The sequence below is a fragment of the Mytilus trossulus genome, chromosome 7 (genome assembly GCF_036588685.1).
Source record: "Mytilus trossulus isolate FHL-02 chromosome 7, PNRI_Mtr1.1.1.hap1, whole genome shotgun sequence".
NCBI classification, from domain to species: Eukaryota; Metazoa; Mollusca; class Bivalvia; order Mytilida; family Mytilidae; genus Mytilus; species Mytilus trossulus.
Window position 1 is genome coordinate 68,975,508 of NC_086379.1, and position 24,037 is coordinate 68,999,544.

At 31.0% G+C, this 24,037-nt stretch overlaps 1 protein-coding gene across 3 annotated transcripts in view; it reads left to right on the forward strand.

The window, feature by feature from the left end:
* Nucleotides 1-24,037, forward strand: part of LOC134725679 (caspase recruitment domain-containing protein 14-like) — a 55,325-nt gene that overhangs the window by 15,925 nt on the left and 15,363 nt on the right. For all 3 annotated transcript variants that reach the window (XM_063589694.1, XM_063589695.1, XM_063589693.1), the window contains exons 3-13: nt 5,451-5,579; nt 6,858-7,027; nt 7,499-7,613; nt 10,346-10,483; nt 11,637-11,716; nt 12,587-12,733; nt 13,423-13,548; nt 14,124-14,270; nt 16,791-16,824; nt 17,517-17,579; nt 20,324-20,459. In XM_063589694.1, coding sequence (XP_063445764.1) covers nt 5,451-5,579; nt 6,858-7,027; nt 7,499-7,613; nt 10,346-10,483; nt 11,637-11,716; nt 12,587-12,733; nt 13,423-13,548; nt 14,124-14,270; nt 16,791-16,824; nt 17,517-17,579; nt 20,324-20,459 — 1,285 coding nt within the window. The remainder of the gene's footprint in view (nt 1-5,450; nt 5,580-6,857; nt 7,028-7,498; nt 7,614-10,345; nt 10,484-11,636; nt 11,717-12,586; nt 12,734-13,422; nt 13,549-14,123; nt 14,271-16,790; nt 16,825-17,516; nt 17,580-20,323; nt 20,460-24,037) is intronic.

A 24,037-nucleotide genomic window follows, 5' to 3' on the forward strand; every position in this document is an offset into this window, starting at 1 on the left:
TAGTTCCTTATACCTTGAACTATGAAACTAAGGAAAAAAATAAGAACAAATAATCATCAGTACACATACCATATTTGTATCAGACATTGGTTTTTAAATATTTTTTAAAGACATATTGAACAATTTCAGCCAAAAAAAATTAATGAAAATCGATGAAAATATTTGACAGAAAAAACATTTGCAGTTATTTGGCATAAATATAAAGAAAAGAAAATATGGTATGATTGCCAATGAGGCATTTTTATTATTAAACTCTCCACAAGAGACCAAATCAGATACAAAATAAGTTTTCTTTGAAATTTGGTTATTGTTTTTTTTCATATGCATTTATATTAAAAACTAGGTTTTGGCGATGGTGATGTATTTGTAGATCTTACTTTACTAAACGTTATTGCTGCTTACAATTATCTCGATATATAATGAACTGGCCCAGTAGTTACAGCAGAAAATTTTCTAAATATTTCAAAGGGCAATAACTCTGTTAAATTGACCATTTTTTTTTTATCAAATTGACTCATTTGTAGTTCTTACTTTGCTGTACATTATTGCTGTTTACAGTTTATCTCATCTATAACAATATTCAAGATAATAACCAAAAGCTGCAAAGTGTTCTTAAAATAACCAATTCAGGGGCAACAAACCAGCAATGGGTTGCCTAATTGGTCTGAAAAATTTTGGGCAGATAGATTTTGATCTGATGAACAATTTTTATCTCTTTAGATTTGCTTTAAATGCTTAGGTTTCAGAGATATGAGTCAAAAACTGCATTTTACTATGTGCTATTTTTAGCCAAGTCGACCATCTTGGTTAGTGGGCAGGGTCATCAAACACATTTTGAAACTAGGTACCCTAATGATGATTGTGGACAGGTTTGTTTAAATGTGTCTTAGTAAGAGGTGAAGATTTTTTTAAAAGATAACCAAAATTTATGAAAAATTATTAAAAATTTACTATAAAGGGCAATAACTCCATTTTGATCATGTTGACTTATTTGTAGATCTTACATTGCTTAACATTATTGCTGTTTAAAGTTTATCTCTATCTATAATATAATTCAAGATAATAACCAAAAACTGCAAAATTTCCTTGAAATGGCCAATTAAGGGGCAGCAACCCAACAAAGGGGTGTTCAAATCATCTGAAAATTTCAGGCCAGATTAATCGTTACCTGATCAACAATTTTACTCTGTAAGATTTGCTCTAAATGCTTTGGTTTCAGAGATATAAGCCAAAATCTATATTTTACCCCTTTGTTCTGTTTTTAGCCATTGTGGCCATCTTGGTTGTAGTTTGTATGCATTTAACATCCTGGAAAAAATGTAAGAAAAAAAATTAATTTCCATGGTATATTGAACCCCCCTACTATAGACCTTAAATTTCAAAAAATTCTAGCTATTCTAACTCCTTATCTTTGTAATAATTAGTGTTGTCAAATCTTACTTTTGCCTTACCGGTTACTCGGATAATCGTTCGACCGATTAACCGGTTAATCGGTAATTTAAGTTGGTGTTCAAAAGCCTTATCAATAGAACCCTACACATAGATATAAGATGTGGTATGAGTGTCAATTTGACCTTTCATCCAAGTCATAAATACGCTTTTAGAATTGATCTTTTCTTTAGCATTACAAGGCTTGGCTGTGAGGATTCCTGGCGAAGTTTGTCTTTTAATAATCAAAAACACCGTATCCAACTATAGCGTGTGTACCAACTTCAGATTAAAAAATAAAAAAAAAACAATCTTAATCTCCTAGAATTTATATGTCATATGTCTGAAACCGATTATTCTTTCCTTATCTCTTGTTGTCTCCGAAAATAATGGAGTGTGTTTCACTTTGAAATGATTTTTTAAATTAAAAGAAGAAGATGTGGTATGATTGCAAATGAGACAATTCTTCAAAGAGACCAAAATGACACAGAAATTAACAACTATAGGTCATTGTACATGCTGTTAGACCTGTTTCTTCGCAGAGTTTTCTTTAAGCATGTTACTCGTACTTTTACGTATACATTGAGTACATTCACATTGGTTTGTATTTCACAATTTTTGAATTTAAAGTAAGACTAACCCTTGCTTTAAGGAGGTTGTACATTTAAATTTAGGTTTACACAAAATAAGATCGAAAACGAAATAATGAAGTAATTAGTAAAATTAAATCTCATTACTGATTTAAAGTTACTGTTAAAAAACAATTTTACTAATTATGTTTTTTGAAGATCCCAGAACTCTAATTAATTTATTTAGGATTAACAATAGCAATCAATATACTGGACAATTGATCTGTCAAACTAATAACCTCGACGACAATTTTTAAATAAAACATAACTTTTAATGATTTGATTTTCAACACAAATTTATATCAAATCTATCGAAATTGAAAAAAAGTCCGGTTAACCGGTTAGCGTTTTTGGTATTTGGTATTCGGTCGTTCGACCGATTAACCAGTTAACCGGTTAACTGTTGACAACACTAGTAATAATACTTCAATAAGTAGTTTGTATGCATTTAACATCCTGGAAAAAATGTTTTGAAAAAAAATAATTTCTATGGTATATTGACCCCCCTGCGGTATATTGAACCCCCTACTATAGACCTTAAATTTCAAAAAATCTTGCAATTCTAACTACTTAACATAGTTATAATACCCCAATTAGTAGTTTGTATATATTTAAAATGCTGGAAAAATGTTTTGAAAAAAAATAATTTCCATGGTATTTTGACCCCCCTGCGGTATATTGAACCCCTACTATAGACCTTAAATTTCAAAAATTCTAGCTATTCAAACTCCTTAACATAGTTATAATACTCCTACAAGTAGTTTGTATGTATTTAACATACTGGAAAAGATATTTTGAAAATTTTACTTTGCCATGGTATTTTGACCCCCCTGCGGTATATTGAACCCCCTACCATAGACCTGCAATTTCAAAAATCTTGCAATTCTTACTCCTAAACATAGTAATTATACTCCAATAAGTAGTTTGTATGTATTTAAAATGCTGGAAAAGATGAAAGAAAAAAAAATAATTTCCATGGTATTTTGACCCCCCTGCGGTATATTGAACCCCCTACCATAGACCTTGATAATCAAAAATTCTAGCTATTCTAACTCCTTAACATTGTAATAATACTTCAATAAGAAGTTTGTATGCATTTAACATCCTGGAAAAAATGTTTTGAAAAATAATAATTTCCATGGTATTTTGACCCCCCTGCAGTATATTGAACCCCCTACTATAGACCTTAAATTAAAAAAAATTCTAGCTATTCAAACTCCTTAACATAGTTATGATACTCCTACAAGTAGTTTGTATGTATTTAACATACTGGAAAAGATATTTTGAAAATTTTACTTAGCCATGGTAATTTGACCCCCCTGCGGTATATTGAACCCCCTACTATAGACCTTGAATTAAAAAAAATCCAAGCTATTCTAACTCCTTAACATAGTTATAATACTCCAATAAGTAGTTTATTTGTATTTAGCATACTGGAAAAGATATTTTGCAAAATTTTATAGAGCCATGGTATTTTGACCCCCCTGCGGTATATTGAACCCCCTACTCATAACCTCTAATTAAAAAAAAATAATAGCCAATAAATTGTAAATTAGATTATCTGCAATACTATTTGCTCAAAAACAGGGGGGTTCAAATTACCATATGTGAAAAATGACCCAGGGGTCAAAATACCATGCGGTATAATGACCCCGGGGTCATTTTACCGCATGGTATTTTGACCCTGGGTTCAATTTTTATGGGGTTCAAAATACCATATAACACCGGGTTACAGGACACATTTTTAAACTAGATACCCAAATGATGATTGTGGCCAAGTTTGGTTAAAGTTGGCCCACAAGTTTAAGAGCAGAAGATTTTTGTAAAGTTTAGGAAGACGGACAAGGGACGTCAAGTGATGAGAAAAGCTCACTTGGCTCTTTGGGCCAGGTGAGCTGAAAAAGAAGATTTGATATGGTTGACAATCAGACAACTCTGCATAAGAGACCAAATGACACAGAAAATAAAAAATATAGGTCAATGAACCTCCTTCAGCAGTAAGTAAAGCCCATACTGCATAATTAGCAATAGAAGGTCAGAAATGAAATTAGAATACGTCATTTCAAACCAGAAAACTAATCGCCTACTTTATGTAAAAAACAATGAATGACAAACAGATATAGGTGTAATCATATTGAAGTTTAGATATTGAAAAACTAAAAATGGCTAGATTATGAAGGCAGTTTAATGACTTGTCTAAGCATTTAAGTAAAAGTATACAGATTTTAATGTGTTTCTTGGAACCATTAATACAGAATGCATCCAAGAACCACTTAAATAAATTATTAAATATACTATATCCTATTGGTATGATTTTACTATGACTTTTTTGTCATTTAAAAAAAAAACACTATAAAAACTTTTGTTATATATTTATAATGTTTTTAAAGATGTTACAAATGTTACTGTGCACTTAACTGATTTATGATTTTTACTCAAAAGGCGTATGATTTATTATGCAATTTGCAAGCCAGATAGGGATCTTTTGTGCATCTCTTATTTTGGAAGGTGCACATACTTAAAGACTTTACTGTAAAGATATAAAAATGTAAAGTCACAATTAAATACACAGTAAACCTAAATGTTTGTATATATTTTCTTAACAGTTAAATATATATTAATAGCACTAAAGCTGTTAACATATATGTTGTATATAAAATAAATGTGACAAATAAAGACTCTTTTATTAAAATCTAGACGTCCAACTAACCAGTGACACCTCAATGATTGTATTCCTTATATTTCATAGACATTTAGATTCAAAATGCTCAGTCTTTTCTGTAAGCTTATGATTATCATTTACTGTAAAGTCAGAAATTGTTGCATGCTTATAACTATGGATTCATTATCATTCCTTGGATACCAATGTTTGCAGATTTCAAATTAGAATTTTCAATTGATAAGAAATTTCCTATTTGAAATCATGCAATATCGGACAAAAATCAGGCATAATGTTGATAAAAAATATCAACCAATCAAAGTTTTCATCAAGCCATGAATATAAAAGCCCACATAAAACAAATGAATTCACAAAATTGAGAATACTGCGACTTATGAAGATCGCATTTATAATTAGACGTCTCATTCTTAACTATGTACCAGAATTTACTGTATTCCCAGTTATGTTGTTCAGAGTTATCTGAGTTATAGTACTGCAATTCTTACTGGCAAGGGAATACTGCTTGTGTAAGGGCTGTATAGCCAGTCAAGGTCGATAAAACTTCCATCATCATATGGCAATTAAAGGATCTTACACACTTTTCAATGAGTATTTTGAAAGACTTGTACCTCAGTTTGTATAAAAAAATCATCTTAATATTTAGATTAGAATAAGAACTGTTTGAAATACATAATTATATAATCATGACAATATTTTTTTGGTTATACAAATAGGACAGTTTCTGGATATTTTACTAACCAAGGGAGATAATGGCGTCAAGATATTTATAGAAGTGTTAGAGTATGACTACCCACATGTATACAAACTAATTACCAACAAGGATGCTAAAGAACCTCCTAGAAGTAAGTACTGTAATGTACCAGTAAAAAAACATATGACCCTTCCATGAGTTAGTACCTGAACAAAAATCTTGAGGATCATCATATATATCGAGAAATAATCAGTTAAAATTTACAACCAAAATATGGTTATCTGAGGGGGAGGGATTTACCCAAATAACAGTTTATATCATGCAATTTTCGAAAATGTAATAACAAGTGTTGGTCACCAAGCTTATTTTTCAGGTACAAGTTGTGCAAAAATGTCTTCTTAGATATAGGTTATTTATAAGAGAGAAAAATTTTGTGTGAAAAGAATAGATAATTTTAAAATAGAATCTGAGACGGTAGCTCTTATAATGAACTTTAAGAAAGAAAGAAAAAAAGCGCACCTTTTTCTTGCTGAATAACAAAATAGGCAAATTTACTATATAATCCTTTGTCAAAGTTAATTATCTAAAAATCAGAATACCACCTGATTACATCTGATTTTTTAGCACTTTACCTTTTATTACTGAATATATATTTAAGTTGATTTCAAGGGTAAAGGAAAACCACAATATAAGTACTTAATGAATTACTAAAATAAACTTTTTAATCCATCTATTGACAAGTATCCTAGACAAGATTTATAACTTACTAGACACATTTTTTTATAAAGTAGGTGTAATAACATGCAGATGTACTTTAATAAACGAACAGATAATCATTGTTGATTGAGGAAATTGTAATAAACATGTTTTTCTTTAGTCTAGTGTCAAAACAGAAAAAAATCATATCATTTTGTTATGTTTTAAAAAAAAATAAAGTTACAGAAACATGTTCACTCTCTATAAGATATATTTGCTGAAGATGTCACACATAATAATAATGTAGAAATAGAGGTTCCAAATGAAATTTTAATTTCAAAATCACATTGAGGCCAATTTGAGGGTAATACTGATAAGCATAAATACTGTAATTCCAGATTTATTTATTATTTCAGTTTTCAATGAATAAAAACAAATGCAAGATTTTTTTATTGTTATTTCTGTTAAATCTGTTAAATATTCAGTGGTTTATCCAGTGGGGTTCTGGGGGTTGGAACCCACAAATTTGATTGAAGATCATGGGTACAATTACCTCCTCTCCTGCCCCTTTATAAAAAAATGCTGTATCCGCCTCTTCATACTTATGTATCAGATATCATAAGGGAGTTCTTATTACTGTGATACTCGAATAGGCAGTGGCATTATTCACACTAACAAAAATCTGAATTTACAATGCTCAAAATAATACCTTATAAATGTTTGTTAATTGCAGCTTTTAAACAACATCGAGAATCCATAAGATCCAAATGGATAGACAAAACAGGAGAATTCGTAGATATGATCAAGAACCAGTTTAATAACGAGAATGTTAATCTCAGGGAAAACTTAGAAGACCTCAAGGCTGTTGTCACATTAAATCAAGAAAATATCCAGGCTTCAGAGGTACAATTTAGTATTTAGCACTTTTTTAAAAATGCTCTTCAGTCAACACTTTTAAACTCCCATCAAATTACAAAATGAAGTATTTAATTATAAAATGCTTAACATAAAGCTAAAATCCTTCAATTGGAATAGTTTTGAATGGAAAATGTACATGTAAGCTGTAAAACAAAAAATGTATAAGCTGAAGGACGCCTCCGGGTGCGGGAATTTCTCGCTACATTGAAGACCTGTTTTTGACCTTCTGCTGTTGTTTTTTTCTTTGGTCGGGTTGTTGTCTCTTTTACGCATTCCCCATTTCCATTCTCAATTTTATACATCAAAAACTACAAAATTGACTATTTAATTCATAGTGATTGATTGGGTATCTAATGCAGGGTTAGTGGATGTATAAACACACCATGTGTATTAAAGTGATGCACTGTTTTTAATTTCTAGAAAGCTGATATTGATAAATTTTCTTTATTTCTTTAGAATGAAAGCAATGAACTACGAGATAAGATGAGGATAACATCTGGAGAGAATGATGAACTGAAGGAACAAAATGGTTCTCTTTTAAGAGAGAGAGATAGATTAAAAGACGATAACTGTAAGTCTGTATTTCTACTGTTTTGAAATTATTATTACAGGTAGATAAAATCTTATTTGGCCCGAGAACACAGTTATTTCGTAGTGCATTTCTTTTAGACAATAAATTCAAATTAAAAAAATCGCACCTGCTCTTTCTCAAAAATATTTTTACAGTGTAGGGTACTACCAGTGAGACAAATAATATCAAAATTATGGAAACTTCGCCCAGCTCTAACTCAAAATATTGACAATTCTGTTTTAAGGGGGTGTAAAATTCAGTTTGACAGCTTCAGACGTGATAAAATTTGACCTTCAGAACTGGACCAATTCACTACTTAACATAAAGTTTCAGCACCAAATTTTTTTTGACATGTAATTACATCCCCCTACTTAATATTTCATGCATTTAATATTAAGAAATAAATTGGTAAAGTGTATTAAATAAAACATGTTAGTTATACACTGTTTACACTAGGGACTATATTCGTAGACAACGAAAACCAAAGGACGATAACTGTGTCCTTGGACCATTTGATCTCTCATTAATGTTAATAATCAACACATACTTCTGTATATTTTCAGTCAAACCTTGAAGGGCAATTTGTTATGATCTAATTACCATTAGTTTCAGTTTTTGAATAGTTATTGATAATACCAGTTTTACCAGATTTAAAACAGAAAAGTTTGGATAATGATTGTTTTTAAACCATTCAAACTACAGGAAGCACTCTATTAAGTTCAGGAAACAATTAAAAGTATCAAGAAACAAATGTAAAACCACTTACAACCATTTTTACAGAACTAATAAAAGGTTTATCGAATCTGAAAAAAACTTGTTTAGAGGCAACAAATTCAACCTTATTTGTTCATTATAAATAAGTTTATTAACAAAAAAAATATTCACATTATTTATAAACTTTATTGCACTTTTGCCTTAAAATTTTACTAAATCATGCTGCTTGGGTAAATTACCAAATAGTTCAGGGTTCATCATCGATATTTGCGGCTTTCAAGTCTAATTTTGACACAGTAGAGCTTCGGTTGAGATGAACATTAAGGATATTCACTTGTAAGATCATTACGACCATCTGTTTAAGAGTGAGCCTAACCGTTGCATTACTCATTTTGGTTTTCATGTATTCATGTATTCATTTTGTGTGCAGCCTATTTGGCCATAGTTTCTGCTTTTCAAATCGTCTTTGCAATCCTTTGTTTTGTGTCCAACTTCCATGCATTTCTGGCATTTGAAGTTTTAATTATGTTGTCATCTATTGAGAAGAGTTGCTCTGCTTTATTTAAACTGATATTGACTTTGGAATTGCATGTGCTTGAATGAAAGAGTTGCATGTTGTAGAAAGTATCAGGAGCATTAAGCAAATTTAAAAACGGCTGTACATGTATGGGAATCCAACAAAGTGTTGTAACAGTTTCAAATATATGCTATAAAATGTGAAGAGGTTATATGAAGAGCTCCTCTAAACCTATTCCTCTATTAATGGCATACAAGTTGGTGATTATTAGTCAGCAATAGCTCAAAGTTCTACTTGTTAATCACCCATGATTCATTACATTTAGAAATTAATTAATTTTGGATGTAAGGCATCTTGTGATTGGCTGACGTTTTTTTGTTATGAGCCCATAGACATAATTTAGTCATGTAACCATGATGTCATCAACGTTTTTCCATGGTTTTCTACAGTTTAAATGGAATTTAGAATTAAATTAGAAGAAATGACTGTAATATCTTTTCTGTTTACTCGAAATAACATAAAAAATGTGGTGCACACTGTTAACTAACCCACTACGCGTGTTATTCAGTGTGCACCAAATTTTTAATGTTATTTCTTCATAGACAGAAAGAATATTACAGTCATTCCTTAAGGTCAAGGAACAGTAAATGGGCTATGTCACAGATTTTGCTAAAAATTTGCATACAACCTTGGCGCGTTAAACTACAACTGAAAATCGAAAAAATAATACATTTATCTCTTTAATTATTAGAAAAATTGCAGATTGATTTCTTTTAATATGGGTGAATATTTGTATAGAAAGCACATATTAAAATCGGAGAAAAACTTTCTAAAATTTGTCTTTAAATCACCAAATCTCTAATTCCACTACATAGATTTTTCTTAAAAAACTATATATTGATGACACAAACATTTCTGTTTTAATGATATAAAATAATCATAGGGTCACCGACTTCGTTTTTTGTCTAATAATCAATTTGTTTCCTTGTTGGTACATTTAGTGAAAAACATCAAAAATCAACGTTATATGGCTTGCAACGCGATAACATTACGATTATTTCGACTTTTTGTTGGATTTTTTCACAAAGAACGCAACTTTAAATGAAGTATACCATAAAAACGAAGTCGGTGACCCTCTCTTTATTTTGCATCATTATAACGAAAATTTATGTATCAAGAACATATAGTTTTTTAAGAAAAATCTATGTAGTAGAATTAGAGATTTGGCGATTTTAAGACAAATTTTGGAAGGGTTGTCGCCGATTTTATGTGCTTACGATACAAATTTTCACCCATTTTGTAAGAATTCAATCAGTAATATTTCAAATGATAATTGAGATAAATGCACTATTTTTTTCGATTTTCAGTTGAAGTTCATCGAGCCAGAGTTGTTTGCCAAATTTTACTGAAATCTGTGACATAGCCCATTTACTGTAACTTGACCTTAAAGAGCAAACTATATGTATTTGTATGTATTTGTTTTTATCATGTTTCATTTTAGTAAAAATACAGAAAGAATGTATAGAATATTTTAAAGAGAGAGACTTGTATAAAGATAAAATAAGACATGTGCAACTGGAAAAAGAATACATAGAAAAAGAGATGAGTAATTTGAGTAAACAGATAACAGAGCTTAAAAGTAAGTTTTATCCTAAAGGTTAGCTCTGACAGATATAACTTGGCTCAGAGATATTTATTAAAGATCAATTGACTTATATAAAATAAAAAGATGTATAATGATTGCCAATGAGACAACTGTCCACTACAGACCAAAATGATGTAGATGTTAGTTTTAACAGTTAGAATCAATAGGTCACTGTATCAGTCTTCACACTTGACCACAAGTTCTAAGACCTAGGCTTGTAAACTTGCCTTCAGGCTTGTCAAATTCTTCTCTAAAAGAAAACAGAATCCAACTAAAAGTTTCAAAAAATACAGCTTAGGCCTGTAGACTCAAAAGTTTATTGTGAAGGCGGCTGTATGGCCACAACACTGAGCATATTCCATATTCCAAAGCAAGCTATAAAAGCTATGACTTGACAAAATGTCAAAAAAAAGTTGAAGTCTAATTTATGAAAAAAGTAACAAATGAAAAACAAATATGATATACTGCAACTCTCAGACAGTTTGAACCTGCGTAAAGCAGAACAAACTCTATAAAATTGCTAATAATCATTGTTCATAATATTACATATCAATATTGTCATTATTTTCAATAGTTATTTTGTTTGACCAACTATGTAATTGATATTTTTTTTTTTTTTAATCATTTACTGTTGATGATATTGATATCATTCAATGATATTGTTCGAAATATGCCTATTGATATTCTATGCATTATTACTATTTGTATACCAGTTGTATGGGCCATTGCCAATTATTGTAATTGTGTTTGTGCCAATAAAATATTTGTATTTGTATTTGTATTTGTATTTGCAACAAATGAATATCACTGAATTGCAGTATTGCACCATGCATGCCTAATTGACTATGAAAATTCATTGTATTTGCTTAGATACTGCTTACTTACTGACCTGTACGCCATTGTTGTGTTGCTAGGTAACACTAAGATACAGAGAGGTGGCTTATTTTCTAAGGATCAAGATTTCATGATTAAAAAAAGTGTCAAACCTTTTTACTGCAATTTACTTTCATATTTATCTTGTCTTTGATTTTGATCATCTTTAGATTGAAATTAAGTGTTGGATATTGTTAGGTGATTTTATCTAAATTTAAAAATTATCAAAAATAGATTTTTCATGTACAGAAATTAAAAACTTTCTTTATGACAGGTGAATTAAAACTTAGCAGAAATGATGTTAGAGATCGAAAATTTGAAAAAATACAGACCAGACTGGAGGAGATTAAAACGGTTTGTATTCTTTTAATGAATATTCATTTTGCCATGCAGTAGTATAAGCATTATCTTGGTGTTGTTTTTTTTTTTGCCAAAAAATTTGAAATAAGGAAAAAAAAGTTGATAGGGATCATACTTTTAAGTTATAGAAGGGAAATCAGAAACCACATCCTATTTTTTTCTTTGGGTTATAGGTATGATAATTTGATAGCAGAATGCAAACACTTAAATTGATCTCCATAAATTTGAGGTACTGAAAATTCAGAATTTATTGCAATGATTTCCATCCCTATTACCCACATAAATAATAACATTTCTCGTATATAACTTAAAAAGTATGATCCGTTTCAACTTTTTTTCCCTTATTAAAGATTTTTTTTTCAGAGAAAACAAAACCAAGATAGGACAAACTGTATCTTTAACTAAACAAACATTATTGAAGAAGTTTTTATGTACCTAGGTTGTGTGAATTTTCATTGCAAAAATACCTTTTTTCAATCTGTTTTCTTGCCATAAATATGTAATGAATGAATATAATAAGGCAATATGTTTGCCAGATCCCACAGAATACTTCAAGCTCTGTCCAAATGCTTTGTATCGACAGGCTTCCAGGTAAGTATTCAGCCTGCCCTATCAAGGAGTTGTTTCCCTTTTTATAAACTTTTATCAAATTGGAAAAAAGACACCACTAGTTTTGTTGTAATTGTTTAAATATACACTGCAGTTATATGGTAAGGCTGAATTGTAAATTTAAGCCTATATCAGTTTCCAAAAAAATCTTTTTGTTCCTGGGATTCCTGGTATATTTATGCCTAAACATTTGATATTACATGTCCAATTTAACACTGTAATCATATTAAAATGGAAAGTTTTATTTTTACTTAGGAACAAGATACATTGTCAAGATCAGAAATGGAAAAACAGATTTTAAGAGAAGAAATTGTAGAAACTCAAGTCAAAGTAGAGGAACTGGTTGAAGAAATGGACAATTTGCGTGTTGAATTAGACAAGTCCCAAGCTGATTGTAGTAAAGTAAATATAAGTTTGATCATATTTTTGTTCCATTTTTCTTTTTTAGAATCTTATGATAAGTGGTCGATATTTGACACTGGACCTGGATATAAAAACTAGTGATTTTTTGTTGGTGGGTAAAAAACACTAGCAATTTCATCCTACGAATAAAGTACACTGACGGAAGCAAATCACTGTTACATCTGCTCATTAATCTTTAAAATAAAATGATATATTTTTAAAGAAACTATAATGGTATAACCAAAGATTACTCTAGAATATATGTCCTTGCTGTAACAAAGGGTTTAAAATGTCATGCTGAATCAATTCTTATTCAGTATTTTGGTCAAAACAAACTCAGAAACTTTTAGAAAATATTCTATTAACTGTCTGTACTTAAAGCAATTTTATTCTATTTTAAGTTTGAGGCAAGACAAGGCATTTTGTGAAAAAAAATATCATACATTCAACGATCACATAGGTTTGACAGTTTAAAAAAAGTATAAGATGAGAAAATAGTAACAACACATGTTTACGCTGCTGCCAATACTAATCATTAGAATAATTTGTGATCACCAAAAACACGTGTGTATTGCTACACACAGTACAGCTAGTTCTAGATTATTGGGACTATTGATGGCTTTTTAGTTCTACTGGGAATGGTAACTTGTAATGATGTTTGTTTAAAAAATAATAATTATATTTTACAGCTGAGAGAAAAGATTGAAAGAGAGAAAAAAGAAAGAACACAGCTTGAACAATGGCGTCAGGAAAAAGATAAAACAATAGAAAACTATTTTGAGAGGATAGGTGAACTGGAATCGGATAAACAAAGTGTAAGTATGTGTTATTGAAGAATGAGAAAATAGTTGTTTGTTTTATATATTGTACACATGTGGTTATTGAAGGTTCCGCTTTTGAGTTGTTAAATAATAATTGTTTTATGAATTTTAAAAATAAAAAAGTAAAGAAAATGTATTGTGGCTTTCCTGAGACATTCTTTAAAATGTTTGGGTTTCTGGATGACAATAACTTGCATTTTTGACATGTACTGTAATGAAACCAATGTAGTTTTACCTCACATGAAAGCTGTAGCTTGATTATGTTGGGGTGTCAAGTGTGGTGATGTATAGGATCTGTCAAATACTTGCTTCCTGTTGAGACGTAGAATTTTCAATTTGCTGAATCAACAATAACTTAAACATTTTTGTCAAACATTTCTCCAAAACTGCTGAAGAGAATAACTTTTATTTGTTCAGCAGCTCAACAGCACAAAGTTGTAACCAATGCTTGAAAATTTATCCAAAACCTACTCCCTGTTTTCTGACACTTTGAATAATAAGTAGTGTATGGTAAGCACAACAACTTATGCATTTTTGTCACAAAAGAATTGCATTCTTTATTTTTGTAGTTGGAAGGTGAAAGAAATCGAGAACAACAGAAAAATCGAGAGTTAGATCTAAAGATTTCTAAGCTGTTTAGTGAAAAACACCAATGGCAGCAGTCAGTAGAAGCATATAGAAAAGAAATTTCAGAGCTTAAAAAGAGAAAATCTCTTGTGAGTTATTTGCTTATTATTGAAATTTTTTACCATGGATATCATTTTACATTAAAGCAATTACTGAATTAGTTTCATGTCAACTTTTCATTATTTTTTTTTCAACTAGTAATAGAATTATAATGCTATAGCACCCCAACAGGTTAGTGTGAAGGTTTGAGTGCTCCCAACAGGTTAGTGTGAAGGTTTGAGTGCTCCCAACAGGTTAATGTGAAGGTTTGAGTGCTCCCAATAGGTTAGTGTGAAGGTTTGAGTGCTCCCAACAGGTTAGTGTGAAGGTTTGAGTGCTCCCAGCAGGTTAGTGTGAAGGTTTGAGTGCTCCCAACAGGTTAGTGTGAAGGTTTGAGTGCTCCCAACAGGTTTGTGTGAAGGTTTGAGTGCTCCCAGCAGGTTAGTGTGAAGGTTTGAGTGCTCCCAACAGGTTAGTGTGAAGGTTTGAGTGCTCCCAACAGGTTAGTGTGAAGGTTTGAGTGCTCCCAACAGGTTAGTGTGAAGGTTTGAGTGCTCCCAATAGGTTAGTGTGAAGGTTTGAGTGCTCACAACATGGAACAGGAGTTTCTGCAACATTGGGGACTAGAATTGAAATCATGATAAAATCTCTTTTTTAGTTAATCTGGTTTTACCAATGATTTTTCCATTGATGGATTTTCTCTGTCCTCTTTAGTTTTTGCCCTAAACACAAGAAAAGGTGAAAAAAATGTCATTCAAAGGCAATTGCTTCTAAAAAAGAGCCTATAGTTGTTTTATATTATAATTTTAAATCAGACAGTCAGTTTTTTCCCTTTTGAATTGGAAGCTATTTTTTATTTTAAAACACCTTCACAATAACCTTAATTACGAACTTGTCCTTACATTATATTTCTGGAATGCTACAATGGAACTCATGTTTTTAGTTCAGACATCAAACTTTAAAATATATTACACTGAATATTAATTTATCAATTGCTTAAGACAGTAGTACTAATGCAATGAAAAATTCTATACTATTTATTAAAAGTTAGGTAATTTGAGTCAAAGTCCATGTGTCTGTACACATCAACTTATTTGGAAGGAGGTAAGCAGCCAAGTTTTTAATTATAAAATTTTGCTGTATGTTTGTTTTAAACAGTTAAAGCACTGTGACAGGTAAATATTAGATTTAGAATGATAAAAAAAGGAAAAAGAGCACCTGCTTTACCTCTGACAGTGGTTTAACAAGTCCTTCTTTTTAACTATTACTAATTCCTCTCTAAATTTGATGTTGGATTTTTCATATCTTTTATTGCATAAAATGCTATGATTTTCATGATAATGGACTGACTGATCCAATGACCAGCATTGAATAGTTAAGTATCACCATTCAATAAAATCCTAGATTATGTACCCACATAAAATAATAAAATACTATAATATGTTTTCTAAAATTGAGAAAGGAAATTGGGAATGTGTCAAAGCAACAACAACCCGACCATAGAGCAGACAACAGCCGAAAGCCACCAATGGGTCTTCAATGTAGCGAGAAACTCCCCCATCCCTAAGCGTCCTCCAGCTGACCCCTTAAAAATTATGTATACTAGTACAGTAATAATTGACGTCATACTAAACTCTGAATTATACACAAGAAACTAAAATTAAAAATCATACAAGACTAACAAAGGCCAGAGGCTTCTGACTTGGGACAGGCGCAAAATTGGGGCGGGGTTAAACATGTTTATGAGATCTCAACCCTCCCCCTATACCTCTAGCCAATGTAGAAAAGTCTCTCTACTTTAGACTTCTTATTTTGGTTATGTTAGTGAATATACAAATTACTCATATCCCATTTATCACCTGAAACACACTTAAATGCAATGGCTTCTAAAAAGTTCTATGTAGACAGCAACAGGTGCATGTGTTGTTTTTTAATGCTGTTTGTCTTAAGTCAGTTTTTGATGTTCTATTATGTTTTTTGTTTTTGAAACAAATACTGCAAATATCAAAACAGATTTTACTCCTAGAAATCTTGGTGAAATTTTGATATTTTGTGAGTATTGTTTTGATATTTAGATAGCGTCATGTGTTTTTTTTTTACATTAAATGTAAACAGCAAGAAATTAGTAATGTCTTAAAAAAAAGGAGAAGGAAAACCTGTGCAGTGATCAACCAATTTTACATTTGAAATATTACTTTTATAAAAAAATTTGCTGTGAATTTACAAAGTTATACCCCTTGGAAATTAATATTGTATGAAAAATTGCAAAGTAAGTTATCTAACGCCTTATTTTGTTGTAAGCTTTTAATGAAAAAGTTTTAAAGGACCAAAATGATTTAGAGTTATTGCCCTTGGATAGATAAATAATGTGCATTGGCTGGGACACTGGAAAAGGTTGTTCTTTATTTAAAAATACCAGAGATCGCCATTACCTAATATAATATGGCAGTGCCCCACACTTTAAATTACCTCTACCAGATTTGATTTTCATGTGCCAAGATAAATTTTTATCCATTATACTTCGAAAATCTATATATTGTAGTTTAAAGACCCATTTTAATTTATTCCAGGAAGTACTTATTCCATCAGGTCCACAATTACCTGGTAAGTAGAAATAAGATACTTTATTACTATCTTAAGACTGAAATCACTTAGTATTAACATTTTGCATGCAAGAAAAGAGATAAATGCATTATTTTTCAATTTCCAGTTACAGCCAAAGTTTTATGCAAAATTTTAGCAAAATCTGTTACATAGCCAATCTACTGATTCTTGACCTAATCTAAAATTTTGACAACACTACATTCTGTTTTGATAGATGGCCTTTTTTGGGGGGCCATGGGACAATGATATTTTAGGTTACATCATTTTGATCATTTAGAAAAAAAAAGGTTTCCAATTTCGAATTTTAAAAAAAACTGAATTGTTAATGTGGGGTCATTCAGGGGGAAAATTGTGATATTAATCACCATGTGATGTGATGATATTTGCTTCGTGTCATCAAACTTTCTGGTGAAAAAGCTCCAATTAGAAGATAACATATTGTTTCATACATGTAAACATGCAGTAGGAAAAAAGTTGTACACACGAGTGCAAAAATCATGTGTCAGCAACAAAACAAATAAGGAACCTTAAGTGAACATTGCCATTTAGACTTTCTGATTAATGCTACAGAAAACAACAAGCTTTCAAATCTCTTATGTCACAACAACTTGTCAAGGCTTCAGAATGAAGGATGGGTATCTGAAAACAAACTTTAATTTGTTTTTGAATTGCCATGATTATTTCCATTTCAGAAATTGTAACAGAACAACCTGAAGGATTTAAATTTCCGCCACCAGTTCCTTTCAGATTGATAAGTATGATTATGTTATTTATTTTATTATAAGATGTCTGAGTATAAGTAAAGTTGTGCATTATTCATACATATATAAAGCAACGTTTCACCATATGATGAACTGGAATTAGATGACAGATAATGTTAGATGGAAAGGAGTTCAGCTAGCAAAATGATTGTCTCATTGATGTAAAACCCATTTCTTTTTTTATTTATAACCTAGATGTGTTTTGGATTACCAGTACTTGTACTTTTTGTTGTGAGCTGTACTCTGGTGTTTACCCCTATGTCTATTGTATATTTGTAACACTCAGAAACGTGTCCTTCCCCCGAAACGTGTCCGATTCCCCCAAACGTGTCCACATGGACGTCACTGAACTGCAAAACATGTCTAGTTAAAAACATCGCCAAAGCGTGTGACTTGTATAAACGCCCAAACGTGTCCATTTCTCAACAAACCCCCAAACGTGTCCAATCCCAAAAATGTGTCCATATCAATCGTTATTTGGTTATTGCTATTCCATTAATGTATACTAATTTTACCATTTCATTAAAAATATAGATAACGGGAAGGTACTTTTTTAAACCAGCCGAAAAAAACTGGGTAAAAGTGGGGGCTTCATTTCGGCTATGTCGTATGCAAATTGTAAGCAACTTGTGACATGTTTAGTTAAATTGTACAGTTAACGGAAGAATGTGTCCCTTTCTCTGCACATTAAAATTTGTATGTTCTCTCTAAATATTGTGAAACACCGGCAACTGGACGATCAACAGTCTCAAGTAAATGTATACAGTACAAATGTAAAAAAAATAAAAACTTGTAACCTATGTTCTCTTTAAATATGCATGAAATACTTTCCACTGGACAATACGCAATCATCAGTTTAAAGACAATTTAAACAGTATAGAACAGTAAAATCATTAAAACATGTATGTTCTCTAAATATGTAAGACAATACGCAATCATCAGTTTAAAGACAATTTAAACAGTAAAGAACAGTAAAATCATTAAAACATGTATGTTCTCTAAATATGCATGAAATACTTGCAACTTGAAATACGTTATCAGTCTAAAGTTAATTTATACAGCAAATGTAAAACTATTGCGATCTAAATATGCAACTTGACAATACGCTATCAACAGTCTAGAAAGTAAATGTATACAGTACAAATTAAATTTTCAATTACGGTAACCACTAATAACCGGTGTTGATCACATACTATTTATATTAATAAAAAGAATCTATAAAACCAATGAATGACCTATTTGGCACTGGACGTTATGGCTCTTGATCGTGTGTCTTTAGTGATGCTGGAAACCTAAAATTTATATATATAAAAAAAAAACCCGGATAACCAGTTTATGATTTGATGAATTTTTCAAATAAACACAAATTCAGATGGAGAACTATTAACAAAAAGTAAAAAAAAAAATGCTACTTATCGCCCGCAAGGCAATATTCGGATAAATATATAAAAAAAGCATCATCGGAGTTTATAAGTACAAAAAAGTCACCAATTAATTCAATTCTATAATTAGGTGCTGGATCGCTCTAAATGAGTTTGAAATACTTGCAACTGAACAATAAGCAATTTCAGTCAAAAATTAATTAACAATTACAGATTAAATTTGAATTATGATATTCATTAAAAACCTACATTTAATCAACTAAAGCTAATTATTGAAAACTTTGTCACCTGTTTCCCTATCATAAAATTGCCGTAAACATTATCAGCGATTTTATTTAGGAGATACATGTATTTTAATACGCTAAAAGACATGAGACGTTCTGGCGTTAAATATTGGACACGTTTTGGCGAATTACATTTATCGGACACGTTTGGGGGTTATGAATTCGGACACGTTTGGGGAATATTGTACATTTCGGACACGTTTAGGGAGAGAAGACACGTTTAGGGGAGTCTGACACGTTTGGGGGGAAGGACACGTTTGGGAGTGTTACATATTTATAATGATAAGTAGTGTGTTTAAAAACTTAAAAAGATTATTACACAACAATTTGCATATTTATCCTGTATTTGTTATGAGGAATGAATGTCTTGCTATAGGTTGCACTTTGTAAATACAGCTGTTTCTCAAAACACACCTTTTTTGAGGAGATTTAAAATATTCATAGAAACATACTGGTTCCCAGTTATGCTCTCTGTGTTCCATCTCATAAAGACATAACTTGGGAACGTTACCAGTAAATATATACATGTGCATATTGTTTACTTTGAAATTTGTGGTAAACATTCTTTGGAGGTAGGGGTAGTTAAGAAAATTAGTGTAAGTTTAAACTCTGAAAAATTCAGGGCATCTAAACGTTGAAAATATGCCGCACAGCCCTATATTTTGACCTTTGAAAAAAATTGTAGTGCATATGAACTTTCAATTCTAGGATAAGATTTTTTTCAAAACTTCATTGTAAAAGTGGTACAGTTTTAGCCGTAAAAGGAGTTCTTATGGGAAATTGCATTGTCAACATTTACAGAAATGCAACCTCTAAAGATATAAGGTTATGATGATAGTTATCATTCTACACATGGTACAATCAATCTTGCCCTTACCATGCTTTGGACTAAAGCCCTGTGATGATATTGGAAGTATTATGGGAATACCAGGACAGGCATGTGTTAATCTTTGTTTTAAATTAAGATCATAACAAAAAATTAAGAGTAAATTATTAGAAAAGGAACATAAAATGGCAGAATTTTAGTTGATTCAGTTTGAGAATTATTGTATATTTAATTTTTCTATTGCAGGTGAAGGTGCATCTAATAAATCTAGTGAATCGTCAGAAGATTTAACAGAGTGTTTACAGCTTGAGGTTGCCCTCGACACTTTACCATGGACAATAGATCAATGTGCTGGGAGGCCTGTGTCTGGGCCATTTATAAGGTGAGATCAATGTGCTGGCAGGCCTGTGTCTGGTCCATTTATAAGGTGAGATCAATGTGCTGGCAGGCCTGTGTCTGGGCCATTTATAAGGTGAGATCAATGTGCTGGCAGGCCTGTGTCTGGGCCATTTATAAGGTGAGATCAATGTGCTGGGAGGCCTGTGTCTGGTCCATTTATAAGGTGATTTCAATGTGATGGGCAGAAGTTTATCATTCTCTATCATATTTTTGTCTACCGTTTTAAATCGTCTCACATGAAAAGCCATTTTTTCATCATTTGAAGTCTGTTGTTCATTGTCTGTCATCTACTGATTGTCGTCTTTCTGTAGTCGTAAACGTTAAAAAATCTTCTCCTCTGTAACGGTTGAACCAAATGAAACACACTTTACTTAAAAATTCCTTATTTAAACAAATATTTCTGGGAATTTGATCCATTAACAAATATGGCCAAAGATTGCTAAAGATAGAACATAGGGGTTAAAGTGCATTTTGTATTCATCTCAAATATTAAAGCAGTTACAGCAAATTTAATCTAATAAATAATGATCAGCAGGGATTTTCTCTTGCAGAAATTTGAAAAATATCAAAACAACCCATTTCTGAGATATAGCCCCTGATTTTTCTATTTTTAGTAAATTTTGAAGTTTTTCGCTCTTTTAGATGGTTCTGCCTGAGCTCTCCAGCTTCCTCCACTAACATAAACTAACTGTAACGAAAAACAGGCCAATAGTGCTTAAAGGGACTGTTTACACCAACCAATTAACAAATTAGTCACAGCAATCAATGAAACCTATTTATAGTTTTATTTTTACTAAGGGTTTACAGGTTAAAGGTGTATAGGTTAAATTGTTTCATGTTAAAGGAGTATACTGCCTTATGAGGCCCCTCATGGGGGGGGGGGGGGTCCTAGTAATCACATAATCACCATTTTTTTGCCAATATAATCACATAATCATTAAATATTTGCTTATCTTTAGTAATCAAATAATCATAAACTAAAAATACAGTCCTAGGTAATCAAATAATCATGAAATATTTGGCTTAATAATCAAATAATCATTAAAAAAACGGCCAAGTAATCTTATATTCAAAAACCCCATGAGGGCCCTCCCTTATGAATGAGTGATACTTGCTCCTTACATGGAATATAATTTGAAATTATAAGCAAAATCAATATTAATTACAATATTATAAACATTTATTAGGCAGGAATAGTATGTTTTACCAGCTCTAACTAATATTTTTCCTGAGGTCTCTTTATTTGTTTTGCTATGTGAGATTTAAAACAAATGCCTGCTCTACATTAACAGCATGCAATTGTGTTGCTGAAAAGTTTTGAATGTACTATGTAACTATTAATAATATCCACATTCATACATTTTCCTGCACATTTCCAATTTCACAAAGCTTAAGTTATTTCGTCACAGTGAGTTTCAGTTGTTCAGTGATATGATTAAACTGATCATTGACCTTAGGTCAGACATCTTAACTTAATTGGAAAGGAACTTCAAATTGTAGCTTAATCTTAAAAAAATGGTCTTTTTAATGTTTCCAAATTTGACCAGCTGTATATCGAAAGATATAATTATATGATCTTTGAATAATTGATAAATTGTCAACATCTTGGAACAAGATTTTTTTTAAATAAATTTTTCAGCATCATATATTTAACCATCCCTTCCATGTTTTAAATTTGCTTGGTATTACTTATATGCTATGTCTAGCTAACAAACATCTACCAAGCAGTGCTTGTTGTCTGGCAGCATCTCAGAATTCAAAGGGAATTGCGATTTTATTACTGTATATTCTTTATTTAGGAAATATATATTGTAAGTACATGTTATATAACCACACAGTAAAATCCATTGATAATGAAAATGATATAGCTAATATGTGTGCAATAATAATCCTATAACATTACATTTTAATTGGTTGAAAATTGTGTGTCCATTGTTTTGGTGAAATTTCTTAGACGTTCTTCTGATTTAGTGTTTTTTTTAAATTCTTTTATCATCAAACCTTTTTTGAACAGTCCAGATTCTGATGTAGAGGATTAATTGACAGTTGTTTTATCTTTAAATACATAATTTGCAATAACAACAACATTCTGTCAGTAAATGCGTAAAAGAGAATGCTTTATTCTAATCAGTTTCATTGCTAATAATAAGTACATGTTCCAACATTGTACCCTTTGAACAGATGATTATCTCGATCAGTCATGTATTTATACTACCTTTTGATTTCTGCCATCTCTATGTAACAATTTTATAAATTATTTAATGATATCTTGTCCAAAATCATGTCCACCTTTCTGGACATCTTAATCCATATAATTACTAATAAAAGGTGCGCAGGACATTTGAGCGAAAAAAATAAAACTACTAGGGGACATTTGAGCGCCAACATTAGAGCCCATTTAAGTGCCAGATTAATCCGCTCCCCTGCATTTTCAATAGCCCACTTTAGCAAAAATTTAGCTGGTTGAATAATGCTCACCTTACTATATCACCCATCAATTTATGTTTTCCTCCATACTATTATAGAATAACAAACAACAACATGTTTAAAGATACGAAGTATAGCGGAATTTGCACCACAATCGAGAAAAGATAAAGAGAAAGAGCAGTTCCTAATGCTATTCTATGAACAGTATTGTACAGGGGGTATATCTAGAGTCCATTATGTACGTTCTCTAGGTTATAAATTTCAGGCTAGAACAGACTTGTTTTATATTATGCTGTCTTGAGTCTATTTAACATTTTTTAATTTATTATATATTATTTATTTACTAAAAAGGGTTAGAAAATATTTTGCTAAAATGAGCTTTGATGATTTTAATTTTTCGCTAAAATGGGTTAAAATTCTGGCGCTCAAACGTCCTATTTTTTTCCGCTCAAATGTCCTGCGCCGAAAATAAAACATACCAATGCATGACATTTACATGATTATCACACTCTGATTGCAAGAGGACTTATATTTAACAATTTATTTTGGTCTAAATTTAAAATATTTAATTAATTAGATTTAAGTCATTTTCCAAAATCTAATATGAAATATTTAACAGGTCTTACTGTAAAAAAAAAAAATTGTTCTAGAATCTTAAATTTTTTTATTTATCAAAAAGATTTTTTTTTCTAAAATATTTTTTGTTGTTATTGTATTTCGTTATAGTATCCACAGATCAAAGTATTTGTATTGATTTACAGAAAGGCTGTTCTCATTGGTTTTTACTGAGAGGTAAATGGATTATAATAAACAAATATTGCCTCAATATTAAGGACCCTTGGTGGCCGGCCTTCTTTTTAAATAGACACAATTTTATGGTTCCCTCTACAATCAGACTACCAACTCCATTGAACTGTCCCTGAATATGTGAATAATTATTTGAAAGTATTTAAAGATTTTATTATTTTACTAGAACTTTCAGAGGAGCCATTATATATTTTAAATTGAAAAATATCTATAGAATGCCATTCCAAACTATTCTGTAGACGACAGCAAAACATAATAATTGATGATATTTGTTAGAACATTAAGTGTTTAATATTTTCCTTATCAATGGATTCAGCTGTGTACCAA